The 23,577-nt window shown below is 38.0% G+C and overlaps 1 protein-coding gene across 13 annotated transcripts in view; it reads right to left on the reverse strand.

Annotated features, from left to right (window-relative positions):
- The window catches only part of SLMAP (sarcolemma associated protein), a 131,186-nt gene extending 111,045 nt beyond the window's left edge, over positions 1-20,141 (reverse strand). For 10 of the 13 annotated variants that reach the window (XM_019652779.1, XM_019652782.1, XM_019652785.1 and 7 more), the window contains exon 1: positions 19,545-19,760. In XM_019652779.1, coding sequence (XP_019508324.1) covers positions 19,545-19,742 — 198 coding nt within the window. In that variant the 5' untranslated portion in view covers positions 19,743-19,760. Of the gene's footprint in view, positions 1-9,974; positions 10,104-19,544 lie in introns of those variants that run through there. The other 3 variants (XM_019652786.1, XM_019652790.1, XM_019652791.1) reach the window with 3 other exon arrangements.
- Positions 20,142-23,577: the final 3,436 nt, after the last annotated feature.

A 23,577-nucleotide genomic window follows, 5' to 3' on the forward strand; every position in this document is an offset into this window, starting at 1 on the left:
AAAAAAAAAAAAATATATATATATATATATATATATATATATATATATATATATATATATATATCTCCAATAAGTACATGAAAAGATGCTCAACATTATTAGTTATTAGGGCAATACAAATCAAAAGTGAAATGAGATACCACTTCATACTCACTAAATGGCTACAATAAAAAAGACAGACAATAAGAAGTGTTGACCGGAAAGTGGAGAAATTGAACCTTCATACACTGCTGGTAGGAATATAGTGTAATAGTCCAACAACTTTGGAAAACGGTTTGGCAATTCTTCAAAATGTTAAATATGGAGTTACAACATGACCCAGCAATTCTACTCCTACGTATATTATTACCAAGAGAATTAAAAACATGTCCACACAAAAACTTTTACGTATATGTTCGCAGCAGCACTATTCATAATAGCCAAAAATGTAGAAACCACCGAAATGTCCATCAACTGATGAACAGATAAATGAAACTTGGTATATCCACACAAAGGGATATTATTTGGCAATAAAAGGTATGAAATACTGATACAAGCTACAACATGGATAATCCTTGAAAACACTATGCTGAATGAAAAAGCCAGACAAAAAAGGTCACATGTTATATGATTCCATTTATGTGAAATATCCAGATAGACAAATCTATAGAGACAAAAAGTAGATTAGTGGTTGCCAGGGGCTGGGAGATGAGGAAATGGGGAATGATTGCTAATGGGTACAGAGTTTGTGGGGCAATGAAAATGTTCTGGAATTGAACAGTGGTAATAGCTGCACAATTCTGTGAATATATTAAAAACCACTGAAGTGCACATTTTAAAAATTAAAAATAAACTAAAAATATGGTTAAGAAATTCATGATAAGGACATAGATTCTGAAATAAAGTACTTAAAAAGTCTTTATGGAAACCATAGACAATGGAAACAAAGATAGAGATGTCAAAACTGTCAAAAATTAAGAACTAGGAAAGTACAGTGTCATGCAAACAAGTTTGAAAAGTTCTATTAAAATTCATACTGAGGAAGATGGAAAAGTGAGTTTCCAAGCAGGGAGAGAACAAAAGGAATAACCACCAAAACAAAATCATTCAGTGACTTATCTAAGAGATTCCCTGAAGACTTTAAAAAATACTTTAAGTGAAGGTATTAATCTGTTAGTAAAGAACAAGGTTAAGAAGGCATATATATGATTTAAATTTATAAAATTAAAGGAGATATGGTCAGATTTCATCAAATGCAGAGCACTAGTGATTGAGGACAAAACTGAAATTTAACCAGAATCGGTGGGGACATATGACAATATTGCTCTTACACAGCAAATTTGATAAACTGAACTATGTTGGATTCCCTGTCAATAAATCAAAAGCACTCTCATTTGTCCTAAATAGGCTACAGTGATGGAACGTAGCACACAGTACACTAGAATATCAGCTCCATGGGGGCAGGCACTTGGTTTTAACTAGAACAGTGCTTGGCACACAGGAAATGTTCAATAATGGCTAAATGAATCGACAGCACTTTGATATCTATGGAATGCTGTGCATATGTTTTAGGTATTCACATCCAGATTAGGAAATTCTACACATCTAGAAATGAAATTTTAATGGGTGAAAAGCCAGAGATATCTGAGATCTAAAACTAGAGTTTAAGGGAAGAAAAGAATTTCCCTCCAAATACCACACTGCCTAGAGGCAGATAAGCCTACATAACTTTCTTGTGTTATTAAATGTTTAAACGTATTAATAAATTTCCCTTATTTTTTTATATTGTCAGTATAAGGAAAAATATAAATGAATCCAACACTTCTAAAGAGCTAGCTATCTAAATAGTAAAAATAACTATATACACTTAGAATTCATCATGGTCAAGTTAAAGGAACATAAAGTATAGAAGATAAAATCCCCTACAGATATGACTTAAGTAAAACGTAACAGACAAAATCAATATCTAAAAGAGCTAAGAAAATAAAAAACCTAACTGTTAAAATCTATTGAATATTAACTAAACTTAGAACAATGAACACAGAAGTACCAGTAAGACGAAGTCCCACACCTTAAAGGAATTCAATCAGGATAACAGACAAGGACAATTTCTAACAATGACTAATTCAGCTAATTTACTTGTAAGTTTACATGGAGAATAAAAAAAAAAGATACACCTTATTTGAAAGCATTAGTACTGTATAAAAAGTTTCTATATCTGTCACATAACTAGTGATATCAATACCACAAAACAGAAGGTATTTTATATAAAAATATCACTGACAGGGTTTGCATTTAAATATTTAATCAACACAATTAATACAAAATTTTATTCTTTAAAGCACAGCACTCTATTGTTAGGATAATGACAGATACTTACTAGTTAGTTCATTTTACCTCACTCTTCTTTTTAAACAAGATACCTGCAGGCAATGGACATGCAATTGATGCTGTAGTTCAAGTTCAAACAATTCCCTTTGAACACACTAAAATGACAGCCCACTAAAACTTCCTGTTATACTTCTCACATTTGAAAACTGTTTTAGATTTACCTCTATTAAAAACTTTATTATCAAGCAGGATTTGAGATGAAATCTTTTTCTTTCCATTAATAAATAGATATATCTTTATATGGATGTTTCACCTCCTCTAAAGTTTAGTAAAGAATGGAAATTGGTTCAAATATGAGAGATCTTTAGTACTCACTAAAATTACAATTTTTGAGTACTTAATCTGAGCGAGTTTAGAAGTAATGCCAAAAACAAGCAAGAGTTCATTTGGTAATTTTTAAAAAATTACATTGAATATATTGAAATGAACTTTTAAACATTTATAACTTAAATTTAATCATACCTTAACTTTCTTTCATTCTCAAATTGTTTTTCAAGATCCTGAGACATTTACATGTTTCAGGCATGTTATCTTAGTAGCAGAGCCCAATTTACAATAAGGAAGTGACTATGCAGATTCTGGGTTTTGACATACATGCTTTACAATAGAAAACATTGTGCAAGTAAAAAAAACACTAAGGTTCAGAACTGCAACACATGCTAACTAAAAGGTACATTTTTTTAAAGATTGCTACTATATACTTATACTGAGTCAGAACTCATAAAAAGCAATACTCTTAAATTTCCTTATTCCCCTACCTTCCTGCTCAAAATAAGTTTTTCCATTCTCAAACTATATATTTAAAAAATATATTTCAGTACATCTTCACCATCTTTACTCATGGATATAACTCTCTGAAATTGAAAATATTTTATTTGATCCCCATGCTCCAAAGTAACTTAATTATGTTTTTCTATTACATTTAGAGTGAATTTTAAATAGTTCTCATATTTAAAATTAACTACTTAATTTCTAACTACCTAGTTTATAAAACAGTTCCATATACGTGACCTCAATTTATATGGTATAAATTCAGAGGAATTATTAGTCTTACATATTTAATCACAAATTTCTTGACATCTTCATATTTACTTAATGCTGAAAGTACACTTTAATAGTCACATACATATTCAGTATCTACCACAAAAACAAGAATGGAAAACTGAAAAACTACTATAAAGTTATATAAATAAAAAATAAGTGACCAAAGCACCATAAAATTAAGTAACAAAATTTGATAACTTACAAACTGGATCGCTCACTGAAAAATATTCAGATTTTTACCATAGTGTTTCAGGTTTTTTTTTTTAAAAAAACTTGGCTTATAAGTTCCTATAACCATTTTTAATAGTTAGGTGTCTGTCAGCATGGATACTAAAACATTTAACCCTTCTGTTGAATATTACAGGATTTATGCTAAAAATTTAATTTTGGTCAAATGTAAAATAACTATCATCCTCAGAGAGTCTCTCATTTATATTCTTTGGAGACACAGACAGGGTCACACACACACGTTTCATAGAAAGAAGTACTACTTTATTTTTTTACCAAAAGAGATGCAAAGATAAATTCCTAGCTTTAAAAACTCAGAAAAAAAACCCTCAGAACATCAAGAAAGTACTAGAGAATATCACCTATGGCTATTGAATTTCTAATTTGTGCGGAATTACACAGTTTTAACTTTCCTATGTTTTTTGTTTTTAAAGATTTTTATTGGGGAGTTGGGGGATGGGATCAGTGCTGGGGAATTGGGGCAAGGGGAACAAGACAAGTTGCTATCGTTTTGTTCTTCAGTCTAGTTGTGGAGGCCATTGCTTCACTGGCCCAAGTTGGCACCATCATTGCGCTCTTCCCAGGCAAGGCACATCATTCGCCGGCTTCTGGACGGCTGCTCACTGCAGCTGCTGGCTACATACGGTAGCCCTTGGCAACCCACTGCCACAGGGGCTGCAGCCTACACCGTCGCTGGCAACTCACGGGCAGCCCAGCACCAGGTTGAGCTTTTGTTCCGCATCTTAGCTGTAGAGGGCAGTGTCACTGGCCCTCATATGTGGGATCTGAACCGGGGCCCTCTGGCGTCCTAAGCCAGCTCTTAACCATCGCGCCACTCGGCCGTCCCAGTGTTGGTCATCTTGACGAATTAACGAGTCGCTTCACCCTGGTGACTCGGATTAGTTCTTCATGAGCCGGGTACCTGCAGGGCCGTAGAATCACAGTCTAGTCAACAGCCCGCGCGTGCCCTGGCCCAGCCCAGAACACGCCACTCCTAGCTTGAATGGCCATAACTCCACCACCGAAGCCATTGGGTCCCAGACAGTCTACACTGTCTCGCTAGGGCCCCAGGGCATGGTCTCAGTGGCCAAAGGGCTAGAACTCAAGTCCGTGGAATGAGACTCGCGGGGAGCCACGCACACAGCCTACCTGGAAGATCTCACACTTGATATTATTAACTTTGCAAATGAGTATAAATATCTCAAGGCTTAAGTTTACAGTTCCCTAGTTACGCTGAACATTCTGCGTTTGCTTATTGGCCATTCTTATTTCTTCTGTGAAATTCTTATTTGTGTGTCTTTTGACCATTTTTTTCTTTTAAGTTGTATTTTTGTATTAATTTGGACAAGTCCTCTCTATATTCTGGATACTAATCCTTTGTAAGTGATATGCATTATAAATATCTTCCCACAGTTCTTTTTCTTCTTCATTTTTCATTCATTTTAATAAAAAATTAATTTTAATGTATCTGAATTTATCAGTTTTTTACTTCAATGTGTGCTTTTTGTGAATTACTTACTATTCTTCCCTACCTCAAAGTCATAAACATAGTCTATATTCTCTTCTAAGAGGCTTTTTTAAAAAAAGACAAATTTCTGAAGTTAGTACTTCTGTAATTTCTTTGGAGAAAGGTACTGTCTGTGTTGGCAATAATTTTTTTAACTACCTACTAAATATTATGCACTGTACGTATATTATAGGCTACAAGACAGCACAGGCTATCACGGTGGCCTTTAAAGAGATTATAAACTAATTAGGGCCATGGTAATTAAAGCGCTAACCCAAAATAATATATAAACAAGGGTTAAGTTTTGTGATAAACATGATCAAAGTTCAAAATATTAAGAAAAGGAATAAATCAGTAAGAATTGTGTTCATCAATAAAACTCCATGAAGCATTAAATATTCACTTAATTCTGATTTTGAATAACAACAAAATCCTGAATTTACCCAAAACATGTCCAGCCAACAGATAAAAACCAGTCTGAATTAATGCAAAACTTGCATGTGACAGCAACAGAAAATGGAAAATATTTTAAAAGTAACAATTTACACATAAACATACACATTTCTATTTTGTGTGCTTGCACTGCTTAGGGCTATACATAACTAAGATTATGTACCCAGCCCAACTCTGCCAACAACCAGGAAATTCAAAAGCAAAAGAAAGTTGACAGATCCGGATAACAGAATTAACTGTTAGTATTAGAATATTACATAGTCAAAAAACTGGAGCTATGACATTGATTCCAGAAAAGAGGAGTACCCTCTTCGAGCAAGTCTTTTTAAAAGTGACTGAACTTAAAAACATTAAATTTTTTTTCCTCCAGCCCCAACATTCAGATACCAACACTCCAAATATTTTGTTCTGATGAGTAGTATTTTGGCAGCAGGACCTAAACAGCAGAATTAAATATTTTATATATTGAAGCCCAGAGGGTAACAGTTAATCCTCAGGCCTACAACAAAACAGTAATTTCAGAAAATAATTCTCTATTAAAGTCTCTAATTTACTAGCACACCTAAGCCTCTGTATCGCTATGATGACAAAGCAGTAATAATAAATATTAGTAAAAGAAACAATAGCGACTAATTTTTAGGACACAACCATCTAATATTTGAAACTGCTTTTTAATACTTTCTCACATATTATTCAAATAGTTTACCTATTGTTATATCACCTTTCAAAATAGCTGCACTATTAATAAAACAAAGGATAAAATTTTGATACAATTCTCAAATCAGGTCACTGGCAAGGGGTTAGGGGACTATTAAAACCAAGTATAATGCCAATAAACTTAACTGATACTTACCTGAAAACTGCGTCCCCACAACTGACAATTAAGAACAAAAACCTCGGCTTAGAATATCAATTTAAAATGGCAAGACTAGTACTACTACCTAACTCTTAAGTTTTAAAATATATTCTACTGAAATTCTGATGTAGGTTCTGTAACACCTGCCTCTAACTTGGACATTCACATGCAATACTTTCTTCATCCTTGTAACTTCTTTTCTTTTTCATTAAAAATATTAAACTATATTTCTGGCAATATCAGAAACGCTATTTAAAGGAGTTTATTCCAAAATTTAAAATGACTGACAAAAAAATACACCTTAAAATGACACACACAAGCACAATCTTTTAATATGCCCAAAGAGAAAAATCTTGAAAATAAGAAATTATACTTTGGAACCTTCATATCTTGTCTACTCACTATACCTACGAATCCAATCTTCATCATTTTCGGATCACCTTATTAAGAAGTCAGCATATTGAAGCAGATGGATGTTTCATAATCCACTATAGCGCATACCAGTTTAGTTACTAGGGTTATCTGAATGGATTAAGGGGAGGCATGGCTTTCCCCAAAGTTGTAAATCCAAGTTTCTTACCCCCAAGGTCTGTGCCATGGTTCCTTAAAGGTTTCTACCTTATTGCCCCCACTAACCCTGTACCTCAACCCTGTACCTCAACCCTGTACAGCCTTCCTGAAATGGAACTTTACTCAGGTTCACCTCTATCATTTAATCTCTACTTAATCAATTCGGTAGTAGTGCTCCTTAATATACAATTGCCTTCTGACTACTCTCTGGCTTATGCCTTTTTATGCAGACCTCTATGCACCGAGGATACCTGTTATTTTCTTCCCCAACTTTTCAGGGTCCAATCCAAGGCCCCCTTCCCAGACAAATAAACCTTCCCTACCTTAAATACAAAGTGTCCTTAATTCCATTTAGAACTTAATTCTTCCCTAAGTGTTTATGGGGGTTAGTTTTGGCTTCCCAATTAAACTATAAGCTCCTTGGAGACTAAAGTAACATCTTAATACCGTGATTATGCCCCTAATGTAGCATATACACTTTTACATGTTTCCTGATTGACTGACTAGATTCTTGTCATATAACTTACTCAACTCCTTTAATTTCAAATCTTCAAGTGATGCAACCCATGTATGCTACTGATTTTTACTGCTTTTAACAGGGAAACTCTACGAACTTGGTAGTACTGGATAATGGATATTAATTATAAGACTATTTGAACTGTTTTTACTCAACACTTCTGACACCAAATGTATGGTTTCTTTTCCAACACCACTTCTCCAACTCTCCTGTACAAGCAGGGTGTCCTACAATTCAATTCAATTCTGACATTATCTACCTGCAGTTAATGTCAGATTCTACAAGGTAAGGGCTCAGTCCAACAAGAAGACCCCACTTCAGATGCTAGTCCAAAAGTCTCAGCTTGACACTGATACTTCCAACCAACCATCTATAAATTAAGGGAGTTCCTTATTTTCTGCTCAGGATCAATAAATCGCTAAAATGACTCCCAGATCTCAGGAAACTGCTTTACTTACTATTACCAGTTTGTTATAAAGGATACAACTCAGGAACAGCCAAATGGAAGAGATGCACAGGGCAAGGTATGGGGGAAGACTTCGGCTTGGAGTTTCCATACCCTCTCTGGGTGAGCCACCCTCCCAAGCATCTCCATGTGTTCACCAAAGCCAAAGCTCACTGAATCGCAATGTTTAAGAGTTTTTATAGAGCTTAATCTTCAACCCGCCAGTACTCCCCTTCCTGGAGATTGGTAAGGGAGGCTGAAAATTTGAACCCTCTAATCACTTGGTCTTTCTGGTGACCAGCCCCATCCTGAAGGTATCTAGGAGCCCCCAGCCACCAGTCATCTTATTAGCATACAAAAGATATCCTTATCACTCAGGAGATTCCAGAGTTTTAGACTGTGTGCCAGGACCCCAAGACAAATCACACTATTTCTTTAACAAAAAGTATCAAGGTATTACTAGATAATTCCTAGACAGCTATTAAAGGAGAAAACTTTTTTAATAATGAAAAAGCAAGCACACTTATGGAAAATAAGCATACAGGTCTAATTGTGCAAGCACACCAACTAAAACAATAAAGAAAAATTGTAATAGCCACAAATTAGTGAGTACTTATTCTGTGTCAAGCATTCTGCTAATGGCTATACATGAATTCTCATGAAATCTCTACAACTTTATGAGGTAAATCCCACTATTAGCCTCCTATTAGAGATGAGAAAAACTGAGGTACAGAGTCTTCCCAAAGTCACACATCTGGCAAGCAGTGGAGTCAGGACTCCAACTCCAGAACCTTTAAAGCACTGCCTCCCTTAGGTCCTCTGTCAGCAGGGTTCAGCTACCCCAGATTTGATAGCAGCTTTATTTTCCCCTCCCCAGTTTTGTTAACTTCTGGGTTTGTATTTCCCAGAATACATCATTCTCTTTTAGGCTTTTCTGCCTTAAACATAATATTGTTCCCTCAGCTGGAATGCCCTGCACTTTTTTATCCAGCTAGCAAAACCCTACTCACTCTTCACACAGTGGCTTAAAAACAACTTTTTCTGTGAAGCCCTCTTCATTCCTTCCACATTTTCTACCCCGAATCCTGAGGGGAAGGAATACATCGTTCCCTTAGGTCCTTGGAAACAATGATTCACAGATACTTCTATTGTTGGACCTATTTGTACTGAATTATATTTTTCAGTACAATGTACCTACTGGGCACTATGCTGCACTACAAGCATGCGACACTCGATACTTGTTAAAGACTAGGAATGCATAAAGGTCCCAGTTTAAGTTCAACTATAATTTAAGTGGATATTTTTTCTTCTAGTCAAGACAACATCATTCATTCTAACAATATTTTACCGCCCTCTATGTGCCTGCATACATAAAAGACTCACCGGTGAGTAAAATTAGTATCTTAAGCTTCCCAGGTTCACACTGAGACTTTTAAACTGTTTTTCCAACCATTTCTCTACTCCCACATTAAGACTTTGGCACTACATCTTCTCAATAATATCCAAATTGTGCCTATTAACAAATATTTCCAAATTGGAAACACACTCTCCATCTACTAAATCTATTAAAACAAGAGTCTAACCCAGAGTAAGACATTCACACTAGGGAAGTAGTGACAAAAATTAAGCTACAAGATACATCAAAAGCTGCTCTGCTAATCCAACCCACATGTGAACACACACTCTTCCACCTCCTACACCCTAATCTGCTTTCACTAAGGTATTACTCCACCTAACATTGCTTTCTGTATAAAAAGCTTTTTTGAGATATAACTTACATACCATACAACTCACCGATTTAAAGTGTACAGTTCAGAGTTGTGCAACCATCCTTGCAATCAATTTTATAACATTTTCATCATCCCAAAAAGAAACGCATACCCATTCAGCAGTCACTCCCTGTATTAGTCAGGGCTCTCCAGAGAAACAGAACTAAGAGAATGTGTATATATACAGAGAGATTTATTTTAAGGAATTAGCTCACGTGACTGTGGGGCTTGTCACATCTGAAATCTGCAGGGCAGGCCAGCAGGCTAGAGATACAGAGAAGACTCGCTGTTGCATCTTGAGTAGGATCGCTCTTGGAAGGCACAACTCCTTCTTCAGGGGAACCTCAGTCTTTTCACTTGAGGTCTTTTCACTTAAGGCCTTCAACTAATTGGATGAGGCCCACTGCATTCTGGAGGGTAATCTGCTTTACACAAAGTCTACTGATTTAAATATTAATCACATTTAAAAAAATACCTTCACAGCAACATTGAGACTGGTATTTGATCAAAAACTGAATACCATGGCCAGACCAAGTTGACATATAAAATTAACCATCGATTCCCTCTTACTCCCAGTCACTGGCAACCATCTGCTTTCTGCTTTCTGTCTCTATGGATTTGCCTATCTCACACATTTCATATAAACAGAATTATACCATATGTGGCCTTTTGTGTCGGGCTTCTTTCACTTAGCAGGGTTTTCAAGGTTCATCCATGTTGTGGCATGTATCAGTACTTCATTCCTTTTTATTGCTGAATAATATTCCATTGTATGGTATACCATATTTTATTTATCTATTCATCAGTTGATGGACATATGGATGGGTTCTTCTTTTTTTTTTTACTATTATGATGAATGCTGCTATGAATATTCATACAAGGTTCTGTGTGGTCATTTGTTTTCATTTCTCTTGGGTTTATAGGAATAGAATTGCTGGGCTATATGGTAACTCTGTAACATTCCTTTTGACTATGCAAACTTGTTGAAAAAATTCAAAACTACAAATTTTTTTACAAAAACTACGTATTTGTTTATTCTGCAGCATAACTACCATACCTATCTATACTCGTAACATACAACATGATCTTATTTCCCATCCCTGAATTTTTGAAATAGAAGGAATCTTATAACTAGCATCCAATAATATAGCTAGCATTTCTATAAACTGTTTAAAACCAAATATAGTCACCTTTTTTTAGATTTATTTATGGAGCTGGGAGATATATTCCATGTAAAACACAAACTCCATACATACTAAACTTAGAAATTATCCAGTGAAAGAAAAAAGTATCTTTTTTAGTATATTATACTATCTAAACAGTGATATGCCATTATATTTACATGTAAAGAATTGTTTTTATTCAACTTGTAAAATGTTAAGTGATGAATAAATACTGTCTGAGGAACTGATCATCAACTAAAACTCTAAATTGATTTATTACCAAAATAGCTAAGAATTAATAAAAAATAAGGTATTTATTTCAATGCATTTTTTCTTTTAATCTATTGTTAACTAACAGGTTAGTGATGAGATTAATGACTAAGAGTGCTGAGGTAGTAAGCAGTAGAGGGTGCATTTTGCAATCAGATGGTTCAAATCACGACTCTACCGCTGTTACCTAACAAATTTCTTCACCTCTCTGAACTTCAGCTTTCTCATCTGTAAACTTCTTATTTCAACTGCTTAAAGGTAATAATACTACCTACTTCAAAAGTTTGTTGTGAGGATTAAATAAGATAAAGTACATAGAACTCTTAGCACACCACCGAGTAATTGCTCAATAAATGATAGCTATTAATTTTACAGCATTCTGTATGGTTGGAACTTAGAGCATATTAATACATTTCAGATAAGCTTACCACAATTCACTTGATATCATCAGTTAAAAAGTACATTTTAGGGGGCCAGCCGAGTGGCTCAGTTTGTTAAGGGTGTGAGCTCTGAGCAACAGGGTCGCCGGTTCGATTCCCACATGGGCCAGTGAGCTGTGCCTGAGCTGAGCTGCTGCTGAGTTGCCAACAGGTGGCAGGATGGCTCAGCCTGTGAGAGCACGTGCTCCTAACAACAAGGCTACCGGTTCAACTCCCGCATGGGATGGTGGGCACCTTGAGCTGAGTGGCCACGAGCTGCTGACGGGCAGGCCGGATAGCGAATGGACTTGGACCTGAGCTAGCTGTGCCCTCCACAACTAAGATTGAAGGACAACAACTTGGCTATTCCCCTTGTCCAATTCCTCAACACTGTTCCCCTCCCCCAATTCCCCAATAAAATCTTGTTTAAAAAAAAGTACATTTTAGGGCCGGCCGCGTGGCGCGATGGTTAAGAACTGGCTTGGGATGCCAGAGGGCCCCGGTTCGGATCCCACATATGAGGGTCAGTGACACTGCCCTCCACAGCTAAGGTGCTGAACAATAGCTCAACCTGGAGCTGGGCTGCCCGTGAGTCGCCGGCGACGGCATGGGCTGCAGCCCCTGTGGCAGTGGGTTGCCATGGGCTACCGTGTGTGGCCAGCGGCCAGCGTGAGTGACCAGCAGCCGCAATGAGCGACCGTCCAGAAGCCGGCGACTGATCTGCCTCACCCGGGAAGAGCTCAATGATGGTGCCAGCTTGGGCCAGTGGGGCAACGTCCTCCGCAACTAGACTGAAGAACAAAAAGACAGCAAGTTTTCTGTTCCCCTTCCGCCAATTCCCCAGCACTGTTCCCATCCCCCGAATTCCCCAATAAAAATCTTAAAAAAAAAAGTACATTTTAAATTATGATCTAATCACTAATGAAAAAAAGTAACAACAACAAAAAACTATGTTTCTTTACCTACATACCCAAGTAAGTTAATGCACAGACAAGTTCTGAAAATTACATACCAAACTAATAACAACCATTCCTTCTGGAGGAGGGGAAGAGGATGGGAGGTGCCCATGTGAAGGAGGACATATATATAGACTCATTATACTTCCTTATCACTTGAATTTTCATGAGAACGTATTCCTGTCATTTATATAAGTAAAAAATAAGATAACTAACAGCTTGAAAGTGCACATTGGAAATTCATTTCTGTTCAGTTCAGCTAGAACAAATCAATAGTTATAAATGTAGATAAAACTATAAGCCTGAAAGTATTGACAAAAAACTTAATATAAATAAATAAGGAAACAAATTTCTTATGTTTTTAAATTAAAATCTAACCCAAATTGTATATTTGACAAAGGATACAGTACTAATCACCAAAAATTTCCATGATTTCAAGTACCTATATAAACTTTACCTTTTTTCTTTACATCCATCAGCTAGTCTCTTTAAAGGATAAAAAAATGTACATGGCAAACAAGTTTTTCCAAGACTTTCATTCATTTGCATAAACACCCAAATCCAAATCAGTTGCCTGAATGCAAGCCTTAAAAAAGTAAATTTATCGCTAGGAGTAGTAGAGATATGTTTTTAAAATGCTAGCTAACTCAGAGAAATAATTAACTCAGGTTTTCTCAGTCTTTGAAAGTCTGTCATTTGACAAGCATTTTACAATAGTTAGGCACCCAGAAAATAATAGCTTAGATTACCGTTTAAGAGAGCAAAAGACAGATTTTCATTACAGTAATTGTTCAGTCCATAATAAGATAGTTCAGAATAAATGTCTAGCAGTTGGCTTTTATTTCGGAGGGGAAATCTAGATTCTGATTCCAACTCCCATAGTTCCTAATAGATGACCTTGTGCAAATAACCTCTAAACACCAAACTCTTTTTGGATAAAAGGGGGACAGTCTGTAGCTGCTCTATCTACCTCCTAAGAGTGCTATACAGATCAAGTGAAATAAGAAAGTACTCTGAATATTATAAAATCCTTAAAAGTATTACTTTGTATGAGAATAGATACATATATAATAGCTCAAAATCAGAATCACCAACCACAAATTAACTATGAAACCAAAACACTTAGCAAAGTGTCTTGCACACTGCAAATCTGCAATAAGTAATGATTTACACAAAAACTTTCTATTGGTAATTGAGTCTGTGATCTCAAATTGAGAACTCCAATGACCTGCCCTTTTACCCTCCTCAGGGTTTGCAGAATTACAGACTTCTCCATTGTTCTCATTTCACTCATTCAAACATTTATGTAGTGCCTAGTTCCTTGTTCTCAAGAGCTCACATCTGGCAGAGCAATAGGATATTTGCATCATAGTTATTTTGTTGTCTGTGTCCCATAATGAAATTATATACAAAATTCTATGGGAGTATAAAGGAAGAAGCAATTAATTCTTCAGTTAGTGGGAGTCAGGGAAGTTTTCACATTGGAACTGGGCCTCAAGGGATGAAGGGAAAAGGTCATTCTGGAAGACAAACCAGCAAAAAAGGCACTTGTTCTCAGAATAGTCAGCACTGTCACATAGCTACTGCACAGTGTTTGGGGCAAAGAAAAAAGGGTAATAGAAGATGAAGCCGAAAAAAAAGGAAATGAGAGACAGATTTTGAAGGGGTTTATATATCATGACAAAAATTAATGGGGGAACAACCAAGATTTTGAGCAGTGGTGTAAGCTGTTCATTTACCTGCAGTGGCAGTGAGAGAAGCATGGGCAAGAGTCCTTAGAACATTTCCTCAACTAACAAATGCCACCATTTTTTCTTGATTCAAGTAACTGACATACATTAAGAACCAGTCTCACAATCTTTGCACTTCAAACTCTAAATGACTGACAGTCTCATCTCTATTTATCAAAGAGAATAGATACTAAGCTCTAACATAAATACCACTTGAGAAAACCAAATAGGAGCTTGAGAAGGTAAAAAGTAAATTTAACCTACCGAGAAAAGTCAATAAGCAGGAAAAAAATGTTTTGAGTGTATATACCATCCATATTTTTTATAATTTGAAATGATAAAATATTTCATTAGTTTTCCACTACTGTGAAAAGTTATACAGAAGGAAATGAATATGTGCTTTGAATATACAACATGGCCTTCTGAACATGTTTACATTAATGTGCCTTAAACATAACATGTATCAAATATGTGACTTTCTCACAAAAAGCAGCACCTGTTAATGACATTTTTACTTCTGTCAACAAAAAAATTAGGTATCTGTTAAAACAAAACAAATAAACAAAATCAATGAAAGTATGAGCTGCCATTTTCTCCAAAGCTGAGGCCAGAATCTTTGCTGTCATGTTTTGATATGAGGAGGAAAAAGGAAGAAACAATCTTGGTTGTAGATTCTGGAGATTCTTCCTTTGTGATGACTACCTTGTAATATCCTTGGAACACACCATACCATTCCTGCCTCTATGCCTTTATTTGAGCAGTTCTTCCCACCCAAAACTCCTTTCCCTGACTGGCTCTATTTATATTTTGCCTACTTAAAAAGTCCTAAGGTCTAGCTCAAGTTGCATCTCAACCATGAAACCTTCCCCCTAAAATCTCCAGTCCATACGGAACTTCTCTCTTTGCTGAAGTCCTAATGGATAAGTTAATACACTTGTCTTTTTTCACTTTCTGGCCTTTAATCATTTTCATTCCTCTTGTGAACCTAGACCTTACAAAATGAAATCATATCTAAACTGTTACAAAGCCTTGGATAGCAGAGTGGGTAAGTTTGGGTTCTACACGCTACAGTTAAGAATCAGAATACCTCAAATCCCAGCTCTACCATTTCATTTATTAGATATGTGAATTTGGGCAGTCAACCTAATCTAATCTCTCTGTGCCTTAATTTCCTCATAGGTTAATATGGGGAAAAATAAACACCTATCTTGAACAGTTACTTAAGGATTAAATAAATCAACATGTAAAGCATTTAGAACAGGGCATGGTACGTAGTACACAACTGTTATTAAGCTGTTACCCATTTTTCCTTGCCCCAGGCCTCTACATATTGTTGTTTCACTCTTAAATGTTGGTTTTGATATGTCAGTACTCTGCACAGAACTCTCCCTGGCCTTCCATAGCCCATGGGTTCATGTCCTTAGTTTGGTAATCAGGGCACTCCACAACCTGGCACCACACTATCTACTCAGCTTCAGTTACTCAACATCTACTTTATACAAAACAAAAGGAAACAGACATATAAGGCAGAGATCCTCTCCTCCAGGGTCTGACAACTAATTACGGAAACAAGGCACAAACATAAAACCATCACACAAAATGGATGTTCACCCATAGTTACTCTCCAAAAGACTCTGCAATCCAACAAAATCTGTTTCCTCCATGTTTGGGAGATGCCAAGTTCACTCAGAATTATCTGTTTTTGTCTGTTTTATTTCACTCTTATCCTCTCAAAACACACAAAAACACTTTTTCTTAACTTGTATCCATCTACCCCTTAAAGTCTAATTCAAACACTATCACTCTCTTGCCATTTAAACTTATATAATACTATCTTACCTCAATCAACTGTTCTCAAGGTGTATAGTCACCCTCTCTATCCAAAACATAAGCTCCTAGAAAGAATAACAATTTCTTACTAGTTCTTGCCATTTCCTCCCTACCTTCTCCACTATGCTCTCCACTAAAACAGACCATGCTAGGACAGGTGCTTAAAAACATGTGCCGAATTTAAGTGAAAATGTGAAATTGGTAGTAAACTACTACCATAACTACTTACTACTAAGTAAGCTACAGTGAGATTTGAAATAGACTACATACTGTGTCGACCACTAGATGATCACCTGTCCTCAAAGCCTCAAATCAGATAGGACCATCCAAATCAGAAAGAGGCAGTCCACTTACTATCCCTTCTATTTAAGTATCATATGGATAGATTTGTGTGTTCAGTGGTACCTTGAATCCATAGAAGGATTAATAACCATTCTATTATCTATCATCTAATTTAAAAATCTTGACCTCCAAAAAGGATGATACACAGGGCCAGCATCCAAGCAGGGCAACCCAGCTGTTACATCCCTGAATAGATGGATTTGGGAAAGCTTGTTAAATTCCACTTAACGGCAAACTTGTCACCCTTCGACATACAGGTTTTAAGTATAACACATAACACATTCTATGAACTTAGCATTAAAAAGTGTCACTTGGACTTCCATATGCCCGTATTTTGCAAATTTTCTACAATGAACATGTATTACCTGAATAATCAAGTGTTTATTATTTCCTCCAGATTTTAATGGGCCTCACATAAAGGCCAAAGCTGAATGCAACAATCACAAGTTGAAAGTCAACCAAAGGGCATATTACCCCAACTTTCCACCTCCCAGGTAAAGTGCCAATTTGGACAAAGTTCTCAACTTCGTAAGTTTCAATTTAAGAAATGAGTCCTACATATGCCATCACATAGAGGAAAATAATTTCTCATTACCTTCCTAAGACTCCACAGCACTATAGCAAATAGCAAATAGCTGCTTAGACGGTTCCCTCTTCCTCCAACCCCAAACACCCTTCTCCCTAAGTACTTAGCCCAATTTAAAAAGGCCAGGAAAAGGGTGCTAAATGATTTACATGGTTATCTCAATCCTCAAAACAAAAGTAGGTACCATTATTATCCCCAGAAGAGAAAACTGAGGCTTAGAGATATTTGGGGGAAAAAAGACTTGCCTGAGGAGATGCTTAAAGGAGGGGGTTCTTGAGTTATATAAAGGAATTTACTGGGAATGGCCAGGGGACTTTTGTTGAGACAACTATAGTAGAAATCTTCAAATTGGATATTTCACAGAGAAAACAATAAATGATATCTGGTCATGTTGTAGGTTTTCTTTGGAACTGTGTATCTAATGATATCTGGCACACAACACAGGTTCAATAAAAGCCTGTGTTCAAATTTAAATTGTAAGTAGTTAATTCCTAAAACACTTTGAGCACATGGCAAAATCTGACAGGTTATTTGTTTTAACTAGGTTAGTGGTACAATAACCAATAATTATATCTACACTTAATGTAATGGCCTCACATCCTGAGTGTGTTTTAGCTGATAAAGCAGGGGGGAGGGGAGGGAAGGAAAAATGGCAGAAAGAAGTTGTGCATCCTTTAAACATGTTTTTCTAATAACAAATATCATTTAAAATTTTAACATGTCATCACAATTTATATAATAAACACAATTAATCTATTATTCTTAGTCATCTCAAAATAACCTATTGTGAGGGTTTTAGTACAGCCATGAAAAAGCACTGTTCCTGTAATCTGTTTTTCAAATAAGTAAAAGAAAAAAAATCTGAGTCTCCTTTCAGTATTTAATCAAAGTAAAGAATGTACATTTGCTGAGTACAATACTTTAAGCAAGCCTATTATCTGATTAAGTTGGACCTTAATTGTTGCCCAGGGACATAAAGAGACAAAAATGTAAAAGCTGGTTAAGGCACTAGCAGTTAAATGATGTTTGAATCTGATTGCTGGAAAGATGAGTTTTATGAATATTCACTTTAAATTATTATGGGTTATCTATGAAGTCAGGCATCCAAACTTTAGTTTCCAGGGAGGGAAAAAAGGGTCTGTTCTACAGGTAAATGAGCACCTGGTATTACACAGAAAAATTAACATCCTTTTCAGTTCTTCTACACACAGAGCAGAGTATAGATAGGTATTATGCAAGCACACAGCACTCTGGCAATCTTTTCCTCCTTTCTTTGAAAAATGATTTATATAATAATTCCTTAATTCAGTAGCAACACAGTATTACTTTCTTCCTTTCAGGTTTCTTTCATTTCAAAACACTACTATTGAAGACTTAAATTCTTCTTTTAAGAAAGACTTAATCATTTATCTCAAAAAAAGGAGCAAAAAGTCAGGAGGTAAAGCCCGAGATATTCTTATTAGTCTTACATAACTTATTCCAAGTTGGAATTGATTCAGTAGCTCAACTAAAACCCGAGGTTTAAGCAAAGATGAGATCTTTAGTATATTCTTCACACACATAAAAGAGTTTTAAAAAGTGAAAGGGTCTTAATTTTTTTACGTGTATTCTTAAAATATAAGCACCCACATGTATGACAAATTAGGATGCCAACATATAAATGTTACAATGGTCCCATTTACAGTGAAGAGCACTCAATTCATCCTACTGCATCTAGGTTATGCAATAATTGATAGAACTGGATACAATTTCAGAAAATAAGTTAATTTCTAACACTGATTTTTAAATATCACCTCTGTAAGTATGCATTCAGTATTTTTAAATAAGTGCTACCGAATCAAAATCAAAAAGTGATTTCCAAAAGCAATAGGTATATGTTCACTCGACTTGCAAACAAAACTCTAAAACTGTAGTTATAGTTATTCATGCCTAATTAAATTGGCTTTGATAATTGCAAATTACTCCTTCAGGAGTATATATGTATCAACACTTTCAAAAACTAACTTTACACAAACTATTGTCCTTACTAGACAGGCTCAACTAAGAGCTATGTGTATACTACATCTCACCACTGAGACACTTGAGCCCCAGCGTAATAAATGGCCACGGATTCCCTGCATTGCTTTGTAAACTGCTGCTTGCTAATCAAGCACTGAACTGCAAATTCACCTTTCTAAAAAGACTGAAAGAAAGAAGCCAAGCTTCACTATCTAGTTTTCCAAAACGAATTAGGGTTTGGGATTTCACTGGGAATGACCACATTATCAAGATGCCATCGCCCTCCCTAGGCATTTAATTACAATACCTTCTCTGTTTTCCATTCAACCACCTCAATTAAATTTCCACTAGAACCAGAAACACAAAAAGTTGATTCTATGGCCTTGCTGCAAGTCTCCTCTGGGTGCAAACCCCGGGATCCCGCATACATTACAACCAAAGGGCGAAGAGAAACAAAAAGTAATGATTGTTAGACAATGTGGTGACATTACCTTGCCCGTCTTGTGATCAAACCAGACGAGAGCATGATTCCTTGACAGCACCTTGCAATCAAAGGTAGCATTATTTTGCGCGGGTCGACAGCGGGCCACTGAGCGGCCGATTTTAATGGGCTCGTCCAGGTAGACATGACGCTCCTGAAACGGGTGCGAGTTCGGACGGCAAGTGAAGATGGCCAAGGCTGACGGCATCGAGGACAGACTGGGGGTGTCTCTCCTATCAAGGGTCAAAGAGGAGTTCCACCGGGTCCGGACTGCCCTTCACAAGCCTATGCGCCTGTCCCCCTTATCCCCCCCAAAATTTTAAATTAAAACAAATTGCGCATTGTCTAAGCATAACCAGTGAACATCAACAACTCTTCTCTTGAGTAGGAAGACAAGCCAGCGCAAGCCCCATCACCTCTTCTAAAACCCAGCTCACAAAAAGTCCCCAACTGGCAGCTTTCAGTCCATCTTCTTCCTCGGGAAGAAAAGGCTCAAACATCGGACAGCTTCAGCCAAGAAAACTCCTGGAACACAGTTTGGGGACTGGAGGTATCCAAGCAGATGAGTCACACACCAATTCTTGTGTTTTGTTTGAGATCGCGGCCGCTTTTCCCCCTCGGTGGCGGAAATGTTGCAGCACTGCAGCATGAAGGAAGGGTCGGTTTGATGCGGCCAGGAAGGTCCTTTCGGGGCGAAGGAAGATGTAGCCGAGCACCTCTGGGCAGCCACCGCCCGTCCTCAAGGGCCTCGGAAGTGGATGGGCCAGAGGGCCGGCGAGGGGGTCTAGACCGCCAGCGGGACAGTCTGCATTGCCCCTGACGCGCGGAGGCCGCCGGGAGGTGGCACGGGGACCCCGGCCTGCACGAGCCGAGGGGGCGGTGGATGGGGTCCTCGGCACAAGGAGCAGGGACCCGCGGGGGCGCAGGCAGCGGCCAAGGGAGGACTCCCGGGCACCTGGCGGGCGTCCCCGCGACCAGGGCGGGGATCCGGCTCCGCAGGCCGGTGCGGACAGAGCGAGGCGCGACCCCGGGGGTCTCAGCCCGTAGGAAGTTGGTCCCTGGACGCCTGGACTCCTGGCTGCTGCTCAACACACCGGCCGCCTCCTTTCAGGATCGCCCCCGCGAGGGTCGCATCTCAGGGACCGCAGCCGCAGCTCCCGTAGGACGAGGAGGTGGGGGAGGGAGGCTGGCCCGGAGGTTGGGGGAGAGGCCTGGAGGCCCCGGGCTGAGTCCGCCGCAGCCTCCACCACTCCTGGCGGGTGGGACACGCTCAGGCTATGCCAGACGAGGCAGGAAACTTTCCGACCTGGTAGGGAAACATCAAAACAAACGGCCGTCAGGCGCCGGTGCCCGCCCGCCTCAGCTCTCGCCCTCCTCAACCCGACTCCTATCAAGCCCCCACGACTGGCCGCAACCTCGGCCGACCTCTCCGCTGACGGGCTGCGGGGATTTGAAGGCCAGACGCCACGACAAGTCTCGCTTCCCTTGCCGCCACCGCCGCCGCCTCAGCTTACCTTGCCAGCGCCGGCCGCCATAGTGACTCTGACTGAAACCTACCGGGTGCACAGCCACGGGAACGCGCACCCTTCAAGGGCCCTCCTATTCCCTCTCCCGCGCCGTAGTCCGGAGATGTCACGTGATCGACGCCGCGGAAGCCATGCTCGTCAGGGGCAGGAAAGAGGGCAAACTAATTTTTAACTAGCCTACAGGAGCCATCTTAGTTAAGGGCCGGACGCTTCAAACCATGGGACAACCTTAATAGCCATTTTGGTTAAGGGCAAGAAGGAATTTGACCCATTCACGTTTTATAAATAAAACGTACCAACTTCCTGCTTTATTACCCTAGTAATACGGTACCAACTTTTACTAAATTTTATTCACTACAGTCCTCGTTGAAAATACCAACGAGCAAAGAGAACAGCCCCATCCAAGGGAGATGTTATTAGCAGCCATCTTAGCTGTGGGCAACAGCTTTTCCCACAGCTACCTTAGGTGTGAGCAACCAAATTCCCACAAGTCCTAGGATTTGTGTATCTAAAATGAGACAGTCCAGCCTCACTCTGCTGAAGTCTTCGCTGTGTATCTTGTCCGGAGAAAAACTCTTTCTTAGTCCCCGCATTCCATTTTGAATGACCGGTCTTCTCACTGTACCTATCATGTCTCCTAGGACTCCATGAAGGTTCTATCCCGGAAAGAATGTGACTTCAGAAAGTTTAAAATCACGTTGCTTCCAGAGCGAGTTTCAACAATTTCCAATATGAAAAAAGGGGGAGTTGCCCCACTCATAGTATTAAGGCAGATGAAGAGTCATTGATCTCAAGAAGAAAAGACTGCAAAACCTTAAAGATAAATTCAAGAAAACACGGTGGGAATGAATCTTATTCATTTAGAATCAATGGTGGCTCCATCAGATTCCTTTGACAACAGATACTACTACTGTGTGACCTTGGGCAAGTTTCTAAACCTTTTCAAGCCTGGTTTTCTTATCTATAACATGGAGATAATACATAATTCACCCTTTATTGTGAGAATCCAAGGTGATAATTCAAGTTGCTCATTAAAGAGTAACTATTATTCATTTCAATACTTATGTATACTGTTTTGGCCCTGTCCTAAATTCTTCTGAGCCCTGGGGACATAGGTGAACAAAACCAATCCCTGCCCTCTGAGAGCACACCTGGGTATTGTGGGATAGGGATGGGGTAGGGAGATGACAAACACAGATACAGAAAGCAAGCACTGGGTGCTAAAAGGGTCAGAGACGGCCTTCTAGGAGAGGTAACTGAACTGAATGTAGGAAGTTTGGAAAACCACAATAAATATGGAATTTGCTGAATTGCTTCATACATTTCCAGGAATAGGGAATAGCAAGAAAAGGAACAAGACTATTTGAAGCAATGCATCAATGCGCCAGGCACATAATTATGACTCAATATATATTTGATACATGAATAAAATTACATACTGTTATTCATTATTACAGAATAAAATAGGAGAGGCACAAAGTGAGTCTGGAGAGAAGAATGTGCACTAGATTGTAAAGAATTGGTATACTTTTCTAAGACTCCTCACTAATTCAGCCAATATGTATTGAGCTACTACTGTGTTCAACATACTGTATTCTAGAGAAAAATAAGGATATGTTGAAAAATTTTAATATAAGAGGATGAAAAGTTTTCATTTCAAGTAATTTTGGGCTTATGTGGAATAAAGTAATATAGGTCCTTCTACAAATCCCTAATGAGTTCTGTATATCGATTTGTAAGTCATTTATACATCCTTTCATTCATTTATTCTATAAATATTTAATTGAATGCCTATTGGGAAACAGATACTTTAAAGGTCCTAGAAATACAACCGTGGTAAAGAAAAAAAAAGACTCCCTTGAGTTGCTCACAATTTAGGTGATAACACAATAAGATCCTTACCATAATGGAAGTAATGGGAACATGGTGGAATAGTTTAAACTGAGCCTTGAAAAACGAGTAGGAGTAGGCCAGATAGTCTGGTAGTAGTGTGATCACAAAATTTTAGGCCAAGAAAACATAAACAAGAACCCAGATACTTAAGATAATAGGACTTTAAGGGAATTACAGGTAGGTCTGTATTACTGGAGCATGGTGTTCCGGAGTCAAGGAGAGGGCACAAAAGTGTGGTTTCAATTGCTGAAGGACTTGGAGGCAACCCAATTGACTTCAGAATATTTCTGTCTTTCTCCTAGAAGGTCAAGGTAGAGCAATGAAAATCAAGGTTTCAGAATTAGACATTGCATCACCATTTACCAGCACTGTAAATAGTAAGTTACTAAGCTTCTCGAAGCCTCATATTCCTCATTTGAAAAAAGTAGATACTGCCTCACAGTCTTGTTAGGGTTAAATAAGATAATGCAAGACAAAGTATCTACCGTGATGCCTAGAAAATAGTAGATATTCAGAGAATGTTAGTTTTTATTATTATTACTAATAGTAAGAATTCCCCTAGCTTTCCATATACAGTAAAGAGCAAGTTGTATTATTCCTAATTTGTATATAGAGGAACTTGTT

Source organism: Hipposideros armiger, unplaced genomic scaffold, assembly GCF_001890085.2.
Source record: "Hipposideros armiger isolate ML-2016 unplaced genomic scaffold, ASM189008v1 scaffold_187, whole genome shotgun sequence".
NCBI classification, from domain to species: Eukaryota; Metazoa; Chordata; class Mammalia; order Chiroptera; family Hipposideridae; genus Hipposideros; species Hipposideros armiger.